Consider the following 18,904-nt stretch of genomic DNA (forward strand, 5'->3'; position numbering starts at 1 on the left):
GAGCAGCCCCTTATTCTAAGATTATGCCCCCTCGTTCTAGTTTCACCCATCCTTGGGAACATCCTTACCGCATCCACCCGATCAAACCCCTTCACAATCTTATATGTTTCAATAAGATCGCCTCTCATTCTTCTGAACTCCAACGAGTAGAGTCCCAATCTACTCAACCTCTCCTCATATGTCCGCCCCCTCATCCCCGGGATTAACCGAGTGAACCTTCTTTGTACTGCCTCGAGAGCAAGTATGTCTTTTCTTAAGTATGGACACCAAAACTGTATGCAGTATTCCAGGTGCGGTCTCACCAACACCTTATATAACTGCAGCAATACCTCCCTGTTTTTATATTCTATCCCCCCGAGCAATAAAAGCCAACATTCCGTTGTCTGCCTTGATCACCTGCTGCACCTGCATACTAACTTTTTGATTTTCTTGCACTAGGACCCCCAGATCCCTTTGTACTGCAGTACTTTCCAGTTTCTCGCCTTTAAGATAATAACTTGCTCTCTGATTTTTTCCTGCCAAAGTGCATAACCTCACATTTTCCAATATTGTATCGCATCTGCCAAATCTCCGCCCACTCACCCAGCATGTCTATATCCCCCTGTAGGTTTTTTATGTCCTCCTCACTCTCCACTTTCCCTCCCATCTTTGTATCATCTGCAAACTTTGATATGTTGCACTCGGTCCCCTCCTCCAAATCGTTAATATAGATTGTAAAGAGTTGGGGACCCAGCACCGACCCCTGCGGAACACCACTGGCTACTGGTTGCCAGTCCGAGAATGAACCATTTATCCCAACTCTCTGCTTCCTGTTAGATAACCCATCCTCCGCCCATGCCAGGATATTACCCCCAATCCAGTGCTTCTTTATCTTGAGCAATAATCTTTTATGTGGCACCTTGTCGAATGCCTTCTGGAAGTCTAAATACACTACCTCCACTGATTCCCCTTTATCCACCCTGTACGTTATGTCCTCAAAGAACTCAAGCTAATTTGTCAGTTATGACTTCCCCTTCGTAAAGCTATGTTGACTTTGTCCTATTAAATTATGTTCATCCAAATGTTCCGCTACTGTCTCCTTAATAATAGACTCCAAAATTTTACCCACCACAGATGTTAGTCTATAATTTCCAGCCTTCTGCCTACTACCCTTTTTAAATAAGGGTGTTACATTAGCAGTTTTCCAATCTACCGGGACCTTTGCCGAGTCCAGAGAATTTTGGAAAATTATTACCAAAGCATCCACAATCCCTATTGCCATCAGGTCCAGGGGATTTATCCGCCTTGAGTCCCATTAATTTACTGAGTACCAATTCCTTAGTGATTTTAATCGTATTTAGCTCCTCCCCCCCAGAGCCCCCTGTTTGTCCAGTGTTGGGATATCCTTAGTGTCTTCTACCGTAAAGACTGAAACAAAATATTTGTTCAGCATTTTTGCCATCTCCATGTTTCCCACCATTAATTTCCCGGTCTCATCCTCTCAGGGACCTACGTTTGCCTTAGCCACCCTTTTTCTTTTTATGTAACTGTAGAAACTCTTGCTATCTGTTTTTATATTTTTTGCTAATTTATTTTCATAATCTATCTTCCCTTTCTTAATCCTTTCGTTACTTTTTGCTGTCTTTTGAAGACTTCCCAATCTTCTAGCCTCCCACTAAGTTTGGCTACCTGAAATGTCCTTGTTTTTAGTCGGATACTATCCTTAATTTCTTTACTTAGCCACGGATGGCTGTCATTTCTTTTACACCCTTTTTTCCTCAGTGGAATATATTTTTTGAAAGTTGTAAAATAACTCCTTGAATGAACACCACTGCTCATGTACCGTCTTACCCTTTTAATCTATTTTCCCAGTCCACTTTAATCAATTCTGCTCATACCATCATAGTCTCCTTTATTCAAGCTCAGTCCGCTTGTTTGAGAACCAACCTTCTCACCCTCTAATTGGATATGGAATGTAACCATGTTATGGTCACTCATTCCAAGGGGATCCTTAACTAGGACATTATTAATTAATCCAGGTCCAAGGTTGCTTGCCCCCTTGTAGGTTCAGTTCCATACTGCTCAAGAAATCCATCCCTAATACACTCAATAAACTCTTCCTCAAGGCTGCCCTGCCCAATTTGATTTGTCCAGTTAATGATAGTTAAACTCCCCCATAATTATAGCTGTTCCCTTATTATATGCCCCGACTATTTCCTGATTAATACTTCTTCCAGCAGAGTTGCAACTATTAGGAGGCCTATATACTACACCCACGAGTGGTTTTTTTTCCCCTTATTATTCCTTATCTCTACCCAAACTGTTTCATTATCCTGATCCTTTGTCCCAATATCATTTCCCTGTATTAGTGATTCTTTCCTTCCTGCCTGTCCTTCCTGATTGTTAAATACCCTGGCATATTTAATTCCCAGTCGTTGTCACTCTGCAGCCATGTTTTTGTGATGGCCACAAGATCATACCCATATGTAGTTATTTGTGCCGTTAACTCGTCCATTTTGTTACGAATGCTACGTGCATTGGATGGGCTAAAAATTGATAGAGGAGTACTGGAAAGGCTAGCTGTACTTGAAGTAGATAAGTCACCCGGTCTGGATGGGATGCATCCTAGGTTGCTGAGGGAAGTAAGGGTGGAAATTGCGGAGGTACTGGCCATGATCTTGCAAACATCCGTCGATACAGGGGTGGTGCCAGACGACTGGAAAATTGCAAATGTTACACCCTTGTTCAAAAAAGGGTGTAAGGATAAACCCAGCAACTTTCGGCCAGTCAGTTTAACCTCTGTGGTGGGGAAACATTTAGAAATGATAATCCAAGACAGAATTAACAGTCACTTGGGTGAGTGTGGATTGATTAGGGAAAGCCAGCATGGATTTGTTAAAGGCAAATCATGTTTAACGAACTTGATAGTTTTTTGATGAGGTAACAGAAAGGGTAGATGAGGGCAATGTAGTTGATGTGTATATGGACTTTCAAAAGGCGTTTGATAAAATGCCGCATGGTAGCTTATCAAGATTGCAGCCCATGGAATAAAGGGGGTAGTAGCAACGTGGATACAGAATTGGCTAAGGGACAGGAAAGAGTAGTGGTGAACGGTTGTTTTTCGGACTGGAGTGAGGCGTACAGTGGTGTTCCCCAGGGGTCGGTGCTGGGACTACTGCTTTTCTTGATATATATTAATGACTTGGACTTGGGTGTACAGGGCACAATTTCCAAATCTACAGATGACATAAAACTTGGAAGGGTAGTGAACAGTGAGGAGGATAGTGATAGACTTCAAGAGGATATAGACAGGCTGGTGGCATGGGTGGACACGTGGCAGATGAAATTTAGCACAGAAAAATGCGAAGTGACACATTTTGGTAGGAAGAACGAGGAGAGGCAATATAAACTAGAGGGCACAATTCTATAAGGGGTACAGGAACAGAGAGATCTGGGTGTAAATGTGCACAAATCATTGAAGGTGGCAGGGCAGGTTGAGAAAGCAGTTAAAAAAGCATACGGGATCCTGGGCTTTATAAATAGATCTTAAAATGCGAAGGATTCGAAAATTTCATTTCCACACCGCCTAAGGAAGGGGAAAGCCCCCGAAAGCTTGTGGGATTAAAAATAAAATTGTTGGACTATAACTTGGTGTTGTAAAATTGTTTACAATTGTCAACCCCAGTCCATCACCGGCATCTCCACATCATGGCTACCATCGACACCACAAACTGCCGGCTCACAGTGGAAAGGATATCCAAGAAGATCGCGCATTTAGACACAGACATCAAGTTTTTACAGAGCTGCAAGAAAGCAGACAAGATCCCGAAAGGACTCCAGATCACGAACCCACTCAAGTCCACATACAACTCGGATTACGCTGAGAGACTCTGCCGCCGTACCTCTCGCACACTCCGCAACCATCTCATACACCAACTCCACAGCAGACGCCACAACCTCGAAACTAAGATAGAGTCCATACTCTCAACCTGTACTCAGGACACAGCAGACCAGCTACGATATACCGCCAAACAGACGAGGCAACGGAACTACGCTGCCTACATGAAAACCAAGAGCAGGAAGCTTGAGAAACTCGGCATCACCACCAGCATCGACCAAGCTTCCCCTGGTACCACGGTTGCAACCACAGGGAAGTCTATCGTCAATTTGTCCGACCACACCCTTCAACCAGACGAAATCGAAGTTCTCAGCCGAGGGCTCAATTTCTGCCCCACGACCAAAATGGACCCCACTAGTCTCGCGGCAGACACAGAGGAATTCATCAGGAGAATGAGGCTCCGGGAATTCTACCACAAACCACAAAATTTCAGCAGCGAACCCAATGCGACAATCAACGATCCGGAACAGCAGACAGAGGGATCCGCGATACAGCAACCGAAGAGGAAAGAGTCAAACTGGACTCCTCCAGAGGGTCGCTGCCCTCAGCATGACATGTATGCTCAAGCTGTCAGGAAATGCGTCTATGCCAGATTCATCAGCCGCACTCGGAAGACAGTCCAGAATGTCACCCGAGCACAACGCAACGCCATCAAAGCTCTCAAGACCAACCGCAACATCGTCATCAAACCAGCGGACAAAGGAGGAGCCATCGTCATACAGAACAGAACGGACTATTGCAAAGAAGCATACCGACAACTGGACAACCAGGAACACTACAGACGGTTACCCGCAGACCCGACCAAAGAACACACCCATCAGCTCAACAAACTGATCAAGACCTTCGATCCAGACCTTCAAAACATCCTACGCACTCTCATCCCACGTACTCCCCGCGTGGGAGACTTCTACTGCCTCCCAAAGATACACAAAGCCAACACACCCGGACGTCCTATCGTATCAGGCAATGGAACCCTGTGTGAGAACCTCTCTGGATACATCGAGGGCATCCTGAAACCCATCGTGCAGGGAACCCCCAGCTTCTGTCGCGACACTACAGACTTTCTACAAAAACTCAGTACCCACGGACCTGTTGAACCAGGAACACTTCTCACCACGATGGACGTCTCTGCACTCTACACCAGTATCCCCCACGATGACGGCATCGCTGCAACAGCATCAATACTCAACACCAACAACAGCCAATCTCCAGACGCCATCCTACAACTCATCCGCTTCATCCTGGATCACAATGTCTTCACCTTCAATAACCAGTTCTTTACCCAAACACACGGAACAGCCATGGGGACCAAATTCGCACCCCAATACGCCAACATTTTCATGCACAAGTTCGAGCAGGACTTCTTCACTGCACAGGACCTCCAACCAACACTTCGCACCAGATACATCAACGACATTTTCTTTCTATGGACCCGCGGTGAGGAATCACTAAAGAGACTACACGATAACATCAACAAGTTCCATCCCACCATCAAGCTCACCATGGACTACTCCTCAGAATCAGTTTCTTTCTTGGACACACGAATCTCCATCAAAGACGGGCACCTCAGCACCTCACTCTCCCGCAAGCCCACGGACAATCTCACAATGCTCCACTTTTCCAGCTTCCACCCTAACCACGTCAAAGAGGCCATCCCCTATGGACAGGCCCTGCGAATACACAGGGTCTGCTCAGACGAGGAGGAACGCGATGGACACCTACAGACGCTGAAAGACGCCCTGGTAAGAACGGGATATGACGCTCGACTCATCGATCGACAGTTCCGACGGGCCACAGCGAAAAATCGCATCGATCTCCTCAGAAGACTAACACGGGACGCAACCAACAGAGTACCCTTCGTCGTCCAGTACTTCCCCGGAGCGGAGAAACTACGCCATGTTCTCCGCAGCCTTCAACATGTCATCAATGATGACGAACACCTCGCTATGGCCATCCCCACACCTCCACTACTCGCCTTTAAACAGCCACCCAACCTCAAACAAACCATCGTTCGCAGCAAATTACCCAGCCTTCAGGAGAACAGCGTCCACGACGCCACACAACCCTGCCACGGTAACCTCTGCAAGACATGCCAGATCATCGACACAGATACCACCATCACACGAGAGGACACCACCCACCAGGTGCACGGTTCATACTCCTGTGACTCGGCCAACGTTGTCTACCTCATACGTTGCAGGAAAGGATGCCCCGGAGCATGGTACATTGGCGAGACCATGCAGACGCTGCGACAACGGATGAACGGACACCGCGCAACAATCGCCAAACAGGAGGGTTCTCTCCCTGTCGGGGAACACTTCAGCAGTCATGGACATTCAGCCACCGACCTTCGGGGAAGCATACTCCAAGGCGGCCTTCGAGACACACGACAACGCAAAATCGTCGAGCAGAAATTGATGGCCAAGTTCCGCACCCATGAGGACGGCCTCAACCGGGATCTTGGGTTCATGTCACACTACACGTAACCCCACCAGCGAACAAATGTTATCTGTTTTTAATATAACGGGTCATTGACTGTCTTCCTTATCTCTTTTTTGGGGGTTTGTATATTCGGTGGCCTTTTTAGGTGACACCTTTCTGTCTGCTCACTGTGATTGCCTTGGCAACGGGCAGTAATCACCAGGCATTGTTATGTGATCTTAAAATGCGAAGGATTCGAAACTGTCATTTCCACACCGCCTGAGGAAGGGGAAAGCCCCCGAAAGCTTGTGGGATGAAAAATAAAATTGTTGGACTATAATTTGGTGTTGTAAAATTGTTTACAATTTATAAATAGAGGCATAGAGTACAAAAGTATGGCCGTCATGATGAACCTTTTATAAAACACTGGTTCAGCCACAACTGAAGTATTGTGTCCAGTTCTGGGCACGGCACTTCAGTAAAGGTGTGAAAGCCTTGAGGGAGGCAGAAGAGATTTACTAGAATGATTCCAGGAATGAGTAATTTTAGTCACGTGGATAGACTGGAGAAGCTGGGGTTGTTCTCCTTGGAACAGAGATGGTTGTGAGGAGATTTGATTAGAGGTATTCAAAATCATGAAGGGTCTAGACAGAGTAGATAGAGAGAAACTGTTCCCACTGGTGGAAGGGTCAAGAACCAGAGGACATAGATTTAAGGTGATTGGTTCTTTTGCCAAAGGTGACATGAGGAAAAGCTTTTTTACACAGCGAGTGGTTAGGATCTGGAATGCACTGCCTGAGGGGGTGATGGAGGCAGATTCGATCATGGCCTTCAAAAGGGAACTGGATAAGTACTTGAAAGGAAAAGATTTGCAGGGCTATGGGGAAAGGGCGTGGGAGTGAGGCTCGCTGGATTGCACTTGCATAGAGCAGGCACGGATTCGATGGGCCGAATGGCCTCCTTCCGTGCTGTCACTTTCCTATGATTCTATGTGTTTAGTCTGTCAATTTTTAGGATTTTGATCTTTTTCTTTCTTGGAATGAATTTTGGAATTGCTTTGTTCAAGTGTTGTGTTTTACCACAATCTGAATTTTCAGAGCCTTTTTTTAATAAAAAGACTGCGTGCATTGAAGATGTGTAAAACCAGCTGAGCAAGTTTCTGCAATGTCAACAGTCTGTCAAACTGACACAATGAGGCTCTGTTGTCTCATCTTGTCCCAGGCCAATTCGCCAGGGTGGTTGGGGACATTTCAGCAATTGATTATTTTGCAGATGGCCAAGAGATAGTCACACCTGTTGCAGGAGTAGGCCATTCAGCCCCTCAAGCCTATTCCGCTATTCAGTTACATCAAGGCTGATCTGTACTTCAACTCCATTTCCCCACTTTTGCTCCATTTCTCTTGATACCCTGACTTAACAAAAATCTATCCATCTTAGTCTTGAAAGTTTCAATTGACCCAGCATCCACAGCCTTTTTGAGGTGGGGTTCCAGATTGCTAATACCCTTTATGTGAAGTGCTTCCTGATTTCACTACTGAATGACCTGGCTCTAATTTTAAGATGATGCCCTCTTGTTCTGGATTTCCCCTGCAGAGGAAATAGTTTCTCCATATCTACTCTATCAAACCTTTATCATTTTAAACATCTCTATTAGATCACCCCTCAATCTTCTATACTCAAAGGAATACAAGCCAAGTTTTATGTAACATGTCGTCATAATGTAACCCTTTAAGCCCTGGTATAAATCTGTGCTGCGCCCCCTCCAAGGCCAATATATATCCTTCCTGATGTGTGGTGCCCAGAACTGAACACAGTACTCCAGATGGGGTCTGACCAAGGCTGTGTACAACTGAAACATAATTTCCTCCCCTTTGCATTCCAGCTCCCTTGAGATAAAGGCCAACATTCCATTCGCCTTTTTGATTGCTTTTTGTACCTGTCTACTCGCTCTTTGTGATTTGTGTACATAGTCGCCCAAATCTCTTAACAGTTTCTGTTGAGACACTGATTATATTCTCATGGACACCGCCCCCTAGCGTCTGAATTAACAAAGTGTGGGGGTGGGGGGAAAACACATTTGATGGCCATCTGGTTTTAAACAAGATGCAAGCTTGGGTCCTGGAGCTGGAAGCTAAAATGGAGTCTTTCAGGTTTTTTTTAAAGTTAGAAGTTTTCTGAAAAGAAAGGCAATGCCAAAAACAAGTCGGCCTACGAAAAGGATCAGTTACATTGGTGGTTATTTTTTGAGGAGTGAAATGAGATTGAGCAAAGCAAGTGGAATTTGCTTGAACTGTTATTCTATTTATCTATGTTCACCTTGCAGTCTGTAAAATAAAAGAGACAAAGTCCGATATGAATCATTAAGCTCAGTATTCTCGTGTTGCCTTCAAAAAGATTGCAGAAGTGTACAAGTGAGAGGCATATCATCAAGTTTAGATCACCAGGTGATCCTACTTTTATACTCCTGGGTTATGCTATTGTGTAATTGGATATTGGCAGACTGCTAACCATAAGATACTTGTGATGTGCAGATGCCGGTGATGGACCGGGGTTGACAAATGTAAGGAATCTTACAACACCAGGTTGTAGTCCAACTGTTTTATTTGAAAATCACAAGCTTTCGGACTCGCTCACCTGACGAAGGAGAAAGCCTCCGAAAGCTTGTGATTTTCAAATAAAACAGTTGGACTATAACCTGGTGTTGTAAGATTCCTTACATAAGATACTTGAACTGCTCACAGGAGTGACCAGCACCATTGTTCCTGAAAGAATACCCAGGGGAGACTCTAAACTTGTGACTGTCTACTTGACATTAACTGTCCTCTTTTGTATGCATCTCTCCACTGGATCCACAAATATGACCACTCTAAACATTTTCAAAAGGCTTTGATGTGGCTTTACAGAGTTCCTTAACATGTGACTGAGTCATGTGGATTTATAGGGACAAAATGTTGTCTGCTTTTGCCATGGCACAAAAATCTTAGTTAATTACACATGGGTGTTAATTAATCATTGTTTTTCCTAATGTCTTTGCAATTGAAGAGAAAATGTTGACACTGCTTCTTCACTGAATATGAAAGAGACTCAATCAGATCAAATTTGTTTAACTGGAGAAATTGTCCTATAGTTCACCTAACTCAAATTTCTGGACCTGTCAAGGGGTGTATCTGGTAATGAAGAAAGGCCTTTCTCCTCTCGTCACATTCTCATGGCTCCCTATTTAATCTGACTAACTAGTGAAATACTGAATCGTGGTAATAACTGCCATTGAGATTTGAAGTCGAGCCTTTAGAGCTAGCGTTACAACATTGTTACTGCCTAGTCTCTTCTCTGTTGCCCTTCAGGCTTGGGTTCCCTGGAGGGAGCAACAAGGAGTAAATTGGGCAAGGGTCAGTATGAAAACCTAATTGGAAATCAGAGTGTGATATGTAAATCGCCTTAGCTGATGTCGCTGGAGCAATTAAATGGATATATTCGGAACTCGATCGAGAATAGTATCCTTTTCTCTTGGAAAATGGATGCTTTAAGAAGCAGCTGAAACCTTTAAAGCTAAGCACATTACAGAATGTACAGTATCTTTTTCTTGAGTGTTAAGTACTTTTATTTTTTTTAGGCTCTGTTTTGTCATTGCTTTTGGATACCTCACTCTGTGCCAAATTAGCAGAGTATACCTCTTTGATTATGGGCAATATTCAGCTGACTTTACTGGGTAAGTGTATTGCTCTCACTTCATTTATTGTAGATTCAGAAAGTTTGAGAAAAGTAATTAGTAGTAGAATTCTGTGACCTTTTGGAAGTTGGCCTATTGCAGTAAAAGTTTGAAATAAGAATCTGCTTTCTAACTTCTGAATTCCAGAACTGTTATTGGACAAATCTTAGATGTGAGATTGTCAAACACCAGTTTATATTTATAAAATTTTGTGCTGTTAGCTGACGCCACAGGGTGCTGAATTCAGACTGCCCAAGCTCCTTTCAATGTTCCCTTTATTCCAGTGTTGTCCAGTAGAAATTGTTTCGCCACAAGTGTGGCTACGGCGATACCGTTTTAGCGACATACCGTAATTTTGATAGATAACGCCTTGCATACACTCTCAATACAGGTACATATACATCTATAAACCTTCAGTAAAGAAGGGAGTAAAGCACTTAGTGATCAAAAATCAGTCGTGCACTCTACTATTTTACCAACAAATGCACAAAGAATTTTAACCAAAAAATACACAAAGGTTAAAGTACACATGCATACGCTGTTTGAGATTAGTATTGAGATCACATGCCCAATGATATTTATTGCTCATTTTTTATTTACTAATCAGAAATGCAATTAGCCTATTCTGGATTCCCAATTCGCCACATGGGGTAAGTGCTAATATATTCAACAACACTGCTATAAGACAGCAGACAGAGGAGACTGCTTGGTTTATACTGAGCTCAGACCTACTGCACCACCTAGTCTCCCTATAGATGCCATTTTAATCTGCCTGCAGATTACGTGCTGAACAGCTTTTTAAAAAAAATGACTTTTTTCCCTTTTCATTTCTGTTCTGTAGCCCAATGATGATAATTACACAGAAGATAACCAGTCTGGCCTTTGAAATTCATGACGGTAAGCAAATAGCAAATTTTTTATTAAAATGTGTTGATGATCAAGATACAAGTATACTGGACTGGGCTTATTTCTTGAAAGTTTTCCTTCTCTTCCCTTTATCCTTTCCTTGCCCAAGGACTTGTTCGAGTATCAAACAACTCTTTTTGTTGGTAGAGGGGCGAGAGGAGGAAACAAAATGGATTATAATGTTATGCTTCTGCAATATCGTTGGAAGTATTCCATGAATGATGAAGTAGCTGAGAGAAGACCAGACAAGACAAGACATGTAAAGGTTTTATTAGAATTATTGCTCAACATGTACAATTGCTGCAATCAACATAGCAAATAAGTCACTGAACTATATAGCCAAAACAGTAGAGTACAAGTCATGAAGTTGTGCATAAATTGTACAGTGGTCGAATGAATCCACACCTTGAGCATTGTGCCCAGCTCTGATCAAGATATAAGGCATGCATTTGAGCCATGGAGGTAGTGCAGAGAAGAGCCACAAGACTGATTCCGAGGGTCACTGGACTGAGTAATATGGATTGACTGGAGAGACTTGAGCTTTTTTGAAAGGAGGCAGTTAAGAGTTGACTTCATTATAAGAGATAAAGAAGATAGTATATGTACAGAAAAGGTAAATCCAGCACATGACTTCAAATTAAACCGTGACAATGGGACAACAGTGCACAGGTTCAAACTAATAAGATAAAAGGTGAATGTACGACTGATGGCATGAAGAAGTTCTTCAGAGTTTATCAACTCATGGATTGGATTTCTGGGTAGGCTAATGTTGACAAAAACCTGGAAATAATGTAGTTATTTTGATACTGTAATGGGAAGGGGGTGGAGAAGAAGACTATTGTCCGTTCTGTCTTTCTGGATGGGATAACATGGCATGGTATCTTGTGATGTACTTTTGGGTTTATGGAAGAACTGCATTGAGTTAATTGTGCTGGGTTTAATTTTAATTGTTTTTATGCTTTTGAATTGATGTTTAGGATTTTTTTTTGTCTGACCACTGACTTGCTGAAGAAGCAGACTTTCTCTTTGTTGGATTTAAATTAAGTTTCCTGGAATGAAAATGCTGTCTGGTTCTGGGTGTCAGCCTAGGCTCAGTTGGTAGCACTCTTGCCTCTGCGTCAGTAGGTTGTAGGTTCAAGCCCCACTTCAGAGACTTGAGCACATAATCCAAGTTGACACTCGAGTGCAGTAGTGAGGCAGTGCTGCACTGTCGGGGGTGCCGTCCTTCGGATGAGACGTTAAACCGAGATGTCAGCCCTCTCAAGTTGACGTAAAAGATCCCACAGCACTATTTGAAGAAGAGCAGGAGAGTTTCTTTTCCCCCCACCCCGGGTCCTGGCTAATATTTATCCCTCAATCTAAATCGCTAAAACAGATTATCTGGAAATTATCACATTGCTGTTTGTGGGACTTTGCTGTGTGCAATTTGGCTGCCACATTTCCAGCATTACAACAATGACTACACTTCAAAAGTACTTCATTGGCTTTAAAGTGTTTTGGGATGTCCTGAAGTTGTGTCTTTTCATTAGTCCTACTGTTTTTGTGCCTTTTTGGTATATAAGGGCATCGTTAGCAGCAACCTAGCTGTTTGCTGGAAGCATGTATAAAGCTGAATGCATCCTCCAGCCCCGTAGCTCACCAAGTTGGGGGTTTCCAAGAGTCGGCTGTGGGCCAAATATGGTTCATGAGTTTTTTCTATTGACCCATGAAGCTCCTGCTGATACCCGTCGCCTTAACACCGGTATATAAACCGGGCTTCAGCTTTGGAGTTCAGATTGGGCCTGGAGGACTGGCTTGTTTGGTCAAAATCTCAGGGAACAGCTTTTTCCAATGCTTAAAAGTCTGGGAACTTTATGAAGAGCTGAAGCTTCGACTGGTTTTGGTGGGGGAAGAGTGGGGTCAGAGGATGGAGGGCCTCGCTTTTCTTTCGGCATTTGGAAGGGGTCTTGCTTTGGTGTGCATGGGGGTCTCAGTTTGGCTTTTTTTTATTTTTGTGTATGGGGATCTTGCATTTTGGCATCTATGTCTTGCCTGCTCACTCTGTCCTACCTGTCCACTCCTCCTTCCTCCCCTCCCCCCCCCAAACCCCAGGTGGTTTCATTGAGCTGATCATAATAGACTAAGCAAATTGAGTGGGAATGTGGGTTTTTAATACTGAAATCAGGAACCAAAAAGAAAACTTGCAAGGGCCATGTCCGTTTAATAACCCCACACCTTTATTTAATTTTGCCAAACTTCTACCCAGTTTATTTAATTCAATTTATCCCCACCATTGCCAACTTTGTTTGTTGTATTTGGTGGTATTTCTGTATGAGGCTCCTTTTTTTAAATTCATGAATCATCGATCTTTATTTACTTCATTTTTCATAGAATCATAGAAGTTTACAACGTGGAAACAGGCCCTTCGGCCCAACGTGTCCATGTCGCCCAGTTTATACCACTAAGCTAGTCCCAATTGCCTGCACTTGGCCCATATCCCTCTATACCCATCTTACCCATGTAACTGTCCAAATGCTTTTTAAAAGATAAAATTGTACCCGCCTCCACTACTGCCTCTGGCAGCTCGTTCCAGACACTCACCACCCTTTGAGTGAAAAAAATTGCCCCTCTGGACCCTTTTGTATCTCTCCCCTCTCACCTTAAATCTATGCCCCCTCGTTATAGACTCCCCTACCTTTGGGAAAAGATTTTGACTATCTACCTTATCTATGCCCCTCATTATTTTATAGACTTCTATAAGATCACCCCTTAACCTCCTACTCTCCAGGGGAAAAAAGTCTGTATCCAACCTCTCCCTATAAGTCAAACCATCAAGTCCCGGTAGCTTCCTAGTAAATCTTTTCTGCACTCTTTTTCTAGTTTAATAATATCCTTTCTATAATAGGGTGACCAGAACTGTACACAGTATTCCAAGTGTGGCCTTATTAATGTCTTGTCTTGTACAACTTCAACAAGACATCCCAACTCCTGTATTCAATGTTCTGACCAATGAAACCAAGCATGCCGAATGCCGCCTTCACCACCCTATCCACCTGTGACTCCACTTTCAAGGAGCTATGAACCTGTACTCCTAGATCTCTTTGTTCTATAACTCTCCCCAGCGCCCTACCATTAACGGAGTAGGTCCTGGCCCGATTCGATCTACCAAAATGCATCACCTCACATTCATCTAAATTAAACTCCATCTGCCACTCATCGGCCCACTGGCCCAATTTATCAAGATCCCATTGCAATCCTAGATAACCTTCTTCACTGTCCACAATGCCACCAATCTTGGTGTCATCTGCAAACTTACTAACCATGCCTCCTAAATTCTCATCCAAATCATTAATATAAATAACAAATAACAGCGGACCCAGCACCGATCCCTGAGGCACACCGCTGGTCACAGGCCTCCAGTTTGAAAAACAACCCTCCACAACCACCCTCTGTCTTCTGTCGTCAAGCCAATTTTGTATCCAATTGGCTCCCTCACCTTGGATCCCGTGAGATTTAACCTTACGCAACAACCTACCATGCGGTACCTTGTCAAAGGCTTTGCTAAAGTCCATGGAGACCATGTCGACTGCACAGCCCTCATCTATCTTCTTGGTTACCCCTTCAAAAAACTCAATCAAATTCGTGAGACATGATTTTCCACTCACAAAACCATGCTGACTGTTCCTAATCAGTCCCTGCCTCTCCAAATGCCTGTAGATCCTGTCCCTCAGAATACCCTCTAACAACTTACCCACTACAGATGTCAGGCTCACCAGTCTGTCGTTCCCAGGCTTTTCCCTGCCGCCCTTAAACAAAGGCACAACATTTGCTACCCTCCAATCTTCAGGCACCTCACCTGTAGCGGTGGATGATTCAAATATCTCTGCTCGGGGACCCGCAATTTCCTCCCTGACCTCCCATAACGTCCTGGGATACGTTTCATCAGGTCCCGGAGATTTATCTACCTTGATGCGCGTTCAGACTTCCAGCACCTCCCTCTCTGTAATATGTACACTCCTCAAGACATCACTATTTATTTCCCCAAGTTCCCTAACATCCATGCTTTTCTCAACCGTGAATACCGATGTGAAATATTCATTCAGGATCTCACCCATCTCTTGTGGTTCCGCACGTGGATGACCTTGTTGATCCTTCAGAGGCCCTACTTTCTCCCTAGTTACTCTTTTGCCCTTTATGTATTTGTGGAAGCTCTTTGGATTCACCTTTGCCTGATCTGCCAAAGCAATCTCATGTCCCCTTTTTGCCCTCCTGATTTCTCTCTCAACTCTACTCTGGCAATCTCTATACTCTTCAAGGGATCCACTTGATCCCAGCTGCCTATGCATGTCATATGCCTCCTTCTTTTTGACTAGGGCCACAATCTCCCGAGTCATCCAAGGTTCCCTACTTCTACCAGCCTTGCCCTTCACTTTATAAGGAATGTGCTTACCCTGAACCCTGTTTTTTTTTTAAATTTCGGACTATCCCATCCTTAACACTCTCCTCACCACCCACCCCCCTCCCCCAAAATCCTTCCGCCTGTCCTGTTATCCCCAACCCTACTCCCTCAAACCTCTGTGCCTATTCTCTTCCCTCATCCTCTCTTCCTCCTTGTCAACTTCTTTTCTCCTCCCCACATCCCCTGCTCTGTCTCACCCCACTGTATCTTGGCAGTCCTACCTAAACTCTGGTTCAATTATTTTCTACCCTCAAGCCCTCCTTGGCATAAGACTGCATTTGGTCTTGACTCTCTGTGTCAAGACCAAGTGTAGTCTTATGCCAAGGAGGGCTTGAAGGTAGAAAATATTGAACTGGAGTTCAATGGGAGATCAACTAGTGATATATTAAAAAGCTGAAGTCTGCAAGCTTCCATTCAGTTCTTCCTATTTATAAATTCCTCCGTTCGCATTTGTAATGGAAACGACCTGTGTAAACTTGTCATGCTGTAATTATACCCTTCTGCCAGGGGAGTAGCTGCAGTGCCACCACCAACAGGAGACTGTAATTAGTGTTACAAGTTTGCATGGACTGTTTCCATTTTTTAAAAAGTGTGGAAATAAGCATTTATAGTAGGGAAAATATTTTTTAAAAGGACAATGTGTGACTTTAAATTGGGGACTGAATTATGTGTCTGCTTTGATCCAATTATCCTCCAGCCTCTATTGAGGCTCCATCTGACGACGACACTTGGTTTTCACTCCCCATATGCAATACCACGGGAGCTTGACTAGTTCTTTCAAAAATTCGATCAAGTTAATCAAACGTGACTTACCTTTCACAAATCCCTGTAATCAATCCATGCCCTCCTTTTATCTCTAATTATGGTCTCCAGTAGTTTTCCTACTAGTGCAAGTCTAATGGGTCAATAGTTGTCTGGCTTTTCTTTTTTTTTTCCTCCCCCCACCAACCTCTTTTTGAACAGAAGTGTAATATATGCTATTCTCCAGTCCTTTTGCGTGGCTCTTGCCTCAAATAAATTTTGGAAAATCGTGATTCATCTCTCCTTCCTAATACCCATAATTTTCTGGGTGCGTACTACCTGTCCCTCAACTATTCATTTCTCGCACCCTCTGCTTTTCAAATTTTAATGCACGTATTATTGCTTCTTTATCCAAGGCCTAAGAAGACTTCATCACTTTTTTTAGAAGGCTGAGTTGCCTATGCAACTGTTGTCATTCCTTATCAACCATAATATATCACCAAGCTCATGTTTGAGTGGCCTCCATCCCCTCTTTATTTTTCTCTCTTTCCTAATATGTTCATAAAAACTTATTTTCCTTTTATGGTGGCTGCATTTTCTCATACAGCCTCTTGGTGCTTCTCCTTCTTGTTTGTCTGTTAATTATGGTATTTATCACTGCTCTTGTTGCTGGCTTTAGTTTTGTTATGTTTCTTTAGTTTCAACTTACCTGTCCAAATGCTCAGTCAAATTATGAGCTGATCAGAGAGCATGGATTTGTGAAGTGTAAGTCATGCCTGACTAACCTCGTTGAATTTTTTGAGGCGGTCACTAGCATGGTGGATAGGGGAGTGTCTATGGATTGTTGCGTATATGGACATCTGGAAGGCATTTGATAAGGTTCCAGACAGATTATTAGCAAAAGAAAGAACATGGAATTTGAAATGATCTTGTGACACGGTAATTGGTTTGGAGGTAGATGGAGTAGGAATAAATGGAATGTTCTCTGATTGGTAGGATGTGACAAATGGTGTTCCCTAGAGATCTGTACTGGGTCCTGAGCTTTTCACTATAGTTGCACATCCAAGTTTGCAGATGACACTTAGTTGGGAGGCACAGTAAATTGTATAGATGGGGGCAGGAAGTTACAAAGGGACACACAGACGAAGTGAGTGAGCAACCTTTCCTCCCTTGTTAATTGTGGAGTATGGTGAACTGATGCTAGAGCTCAACATTTTTGTTCAAATAATGCAACCTTCTGACACTTCATAAATATGAATACTCTGTATCCAGGAAGGTTCACACTATGTATGCCATGCACAATCTGGAACAGTGGGCCAACTTAAATCTGGGTTGGGAAAGCTATACTATTGAGTATTTCTACATGCATTGGAAATGGTGTAAGCATATTTTGATGCCAGCTGTAAGTATCTGCTGCACCACACACTCTGATCATTGTGTAAATTAAATTTCAAATTTGACTAAGCTTGTTTTTCCTGGAATTGCCTTTTTTTTTAAAAGGTTGCAGTATTGTCACACAATGGATACACCAAATTAGCTGGTGTATTATGTTGTCATTAGAAGCACTGGAACTACCAAATTCTCTGAGGCTTATGATTTTTGATTAAATTAGAAAGAATTTCCAGTTTTGATTTCAAAATCATTGAAGTAATTTTAACTTTCTCTTAATAGCTAAAATGTAACCAATAGCGGTTAATTTTATGTAAATGCTTGGTGTGGTTATATTGTCCACCTATGGTTACATAATTAGGGATAAATATTCCTTTCCCCCCCCCCCCACCCCCCAAAATAAAAGCTGGAGTGCTGTTAATATTTGTGCTATTAAGTTCCTCCTTCACATGCATTTGATTCAATCCGTAAAGTTGATGGGATAATCATTTAGTTCTTCCTTTTAAGATGTTATTCAGAAATTGCCCATAATAGTCATCTCTTCTGTGTCCTATACATCCAATTCCCCTCTGTTGATCCGTAATTCTTTTTACTCCACAAGATAGGAGTTGAGTCGCTGGCACCATCTTCACTTTGTCTTTATAAGGGAGGATTTTGGAATCTTACCAGACCTATAGCCAGAGACTTTTGTGGATTTTCTTTCTTGTGCATCCCATCATGAGACCTGTGTTTTGGCGATTTTCCACACGTCACTATTTGACAGGCTGTTTCCAAATCTGGCATAAGCATGGAGTATCATCCTCTCTTTTGGTGGGGGTAGTAGTAGCAGTGGTGGTGGTGGTGAAGAAAAGACTACATGCTGATTTGTGGAGTGTGAAGACTAAATGGGTAGAATTCTTTCATCAAATGTGGTGTTCAATCTCTGTTACATATCTTCTGACAGAAGAACCTTGCCACCTTCAAACTGCTATTTGGAGTGGCAGTTTAATGAGGTGTATTATCTGTTGTCCAAAGCATCTTGTTTGAATATAGGGTGATTTACTTTGTCGACTAGATAGTGAAATTGTAATTCATTCATCATGAACAGGTTTATAACTTTGCTCTCCTTAGCGCATTGAGGCAATCTCTCCTATAATTAGTAATATTATGGATTTCCAAACAGGCCTTCAGCCAAGCTGTTTCGATGGAAAGGAATTTATTGGTATAGCAGTTGAAAGGACTACAATACCAGTCCTCTTTTCAAGAACACCGCACAGCTGCCAAGGCCTAACTATCTCCCAATTGAAGGAGAACTTCTGAAGCAATTGAGAACCAGCAATGGGTGGGCTTGATTGCAGAAAGAAGCCCGAGTCCCATTGTTTCCTCATGAGCTGGAATTCCAAATGAACAGTCTCAATTTGAGCATTGTCTCTTGACAAGCAGT

The 18,904-nt window shown here is 43.1% G+C and overlaps 1 protein-coding gene across 1 annotated transcript in view; it reads left to right on the top strand.

Moving 5' to 3' along the window:
* The window catches only part of mboat2b (membrane bound O-acyltransferase domain containing 2b), a 116,429-nt gene that overhangs the window by 46,484 nt on the left and 51,041 nt on the right, over positions 1-18,904 (top strand). The window contains exons 4-5 of the mRNA XM_067984234.1: positions 9,912-10,007; positions 10,849-10,904. Of these exons, the coding sequence (XP_067840335.1) occupies positions 9,912-10,007; positions 10,849-10,904 (152 nt within the window). The remainder of the gene's footprint in view (positions 1-9,911; positions 10,008-10,848; positions 10,905-18,904) is intronic.

This window comes from Heptranchias perlo, chromosome 5, assembly GCF_035084215.1.
Source record: "Heptranchias perlo isolate sHepPer1 chromosome 5, sHepPer1.hap1, whole genome shotgun sequence".
NCBI classification, from domain to species: Eukaryota; Metazoa; Chordata; class Chondrichthyes; order Hexanchiformes; family Hexanchidae; genus Heptranchias; species Heptranchias perlo.